This window comes from Equus quagga, unplaced genomic scaffold (genome assembly GCF_021613505.1).
Source record: "Equus quagga isolate Etosha38 unplaced genomic scaffold, UCLA_HA_Equagga_1.0 160161_RagTag, whole genome shotgun sequence".
Taxonomy (NCBI): domain Eukaryota; kingdom Metazoa; phylum Chordata; class Mammalia; order Perissodactyla; family Equidae; genus Equus; species Equus quagga.
In genome coordinates this window covers 1-1,870 of record NW_025797110.1, presented here as the reverse complement: position 1 = coordinate 1,870, position 1,870 = coordinate 1, and the positions used below count along the sequence as shown (strand labels likewise).

General features: G+C 42.1%; 1 protein-coding gene across 1 annotated transcript; it reads right to left on the bottom strand.

Moving 5' to 3' along the window:
• Positions 1–1,114: 1,114 nt before the first annotated feature.
• On the bottom strand, positions 1,115–1,864 carry LOC124233190 (olfactory receptor 7D4-like; the record flags this gene model as incomplete). The annotated part of the gene is made up of 1 exon (XM_046650341.1): positions 1,115–1,864. A coding segment is annotated over one exon (750 nt), but the record flags the coding sequence as incomplete, so codon positions are not given.
• Positions 1,865–1,870: the final 6 nt, after the last annotated feature.

Here is a 1,870-nt window from a genome sequence, read left to right as displayed (position 1 = left end):
TATTATATTCATTATTACATTTTTTTAGGATCTTAGAGGGTATATGTCAAAATTGCAATGATGGAAAATAAAGGTCAAATAAAGGAAGTAAGGGATGCAAGGAGGGAATAAATGAAGGAAGGATGGAAGGAAGAAAGAGAGTAATGAAGGAAGGAAGGGGATGAATGGAAGGAACACAAAGAATGAAGCAACATCTCAGAGTTATTCTAGGTGGTATATTACTATGAATCATCTGAACAAACCAGTTTACAAATGTACATTCCTACTTTGAAGTTGAAAATCTCATCACTATTCTCATGAAAAGTAGTGTAGCAAAGTCATGGTCAGTTAACCAGGTTAGAATCAAACACAATCCCAGTCTCTTCTTTTGAAAAGTGGGGTAAATGAGAGAAAATATCTCAAAGAAATGTTTTCCAGATGAAATAAAGTGATACAAGTGAAAAGACAAGCGCAATCCTGATGTGGTAAGTGCTTTGTTGTGATGACTCTATTATTTTTATTCCATTTCTTCTGGAGAAAACAAGTGCACAACCAAATGTAGGTGAAGAACCTCAACAGTAGAGAGGATAATTTGGGAAACCACATCAGCACTTGATATGATAAGTGCTTTAAATCTAAAGTTACAAATCTTGAGAACGACTACAAGAAATCTGACCAAATGTGGAACTTTAATGCACAGCATATAGAGAAGAAAAGTCAAAAAGGAATTACTGAGGAGGTTGTTGATGAGAAACTAATACAAAAACAAAACTGGGGGCCGGCCCCGTGGTCGAGTGGTTAAGTTTGCGCGCTCTGCTTCCGTGGCCGAGGATTTCGCTGGTTCAGATCCTGTGTGCAGACATGGTACTGCTCATCAGGCCATGCTGAGGCAGCGTCACACATGCCACAACTAGAAGGACCTACAACTAAGGATACACAATTATGTCCATGGGTGTTTTGGAGAGAAAAAGGAAAAATTAAAACATCTTAAAAAAAATAACTGAAGTCATAGATGTTCTGGGAATTGAGGAAATCAAACATGTCTTTTAGCGAAGAAAAAGAACCAGGAGATTTAAATTGCAACACTTGCCTTTGGGGCCCACAGGGTCCACTTAGTTCTGAGGCACGTGACTTATCACACACAAGGGGTTGCTCGATTGAGGAGCCTTCCCAGGGCCCCCTTCACATCCTTATTCCTCAGGCTGTAGATGAAGGGGTTCAGCATGGGGGTGACCACAGTGTACATCACTGAGGTGACTGAACTTCTCTGGGAAGAATGGGTCACGGCAGAGCTGAGGTAGACCCCCAGGCTTGTCCCATAAAACAAGGAGACTGCAGAGAGGTGAGACCCACAGGTGGAAAATGCTTTATATTTTCCTCCTGCAGAGGACATCCTCATTAAGGAAGAGACAATCTGAGAGTAAGAAAAGAGGATCCCGGTGAGAGGAAATGCACACAGGAGGGCAGTGGCCACATACAAGGAGATATTATTGATGAGAGTGTCAGAGCAGGCCACCTTGAGAACCTGAGCCAGTTCACAGAAGAAGTGTGGAATTTCAGTGCCTATGCAGAAGGTCAGTCGTACCATCAGTAGAATATGAAACAGGGAAACAGATAAAATGATCAACCAACACATCAGAACCAAGATGCAGCAGAGTCGTGGGTTCATGATGACCACGTAGTGCAGGGGGTGGCAGATGGCCACAAATCTGTCATAGGCCATCACAGTCAGGAGGAAATCGTCCATTCCAGCAAAAACAATAAAAAAATACACCTGACTGAGACATCCTATGTAGGAGATATCTTTGCTCTGTTTCTGGTTGTTCACTAGCATCTTTGGGATTGTGGTGGAGATGAAGCAGATGTCAACAAAGGACAGGTTTGAGAGGAA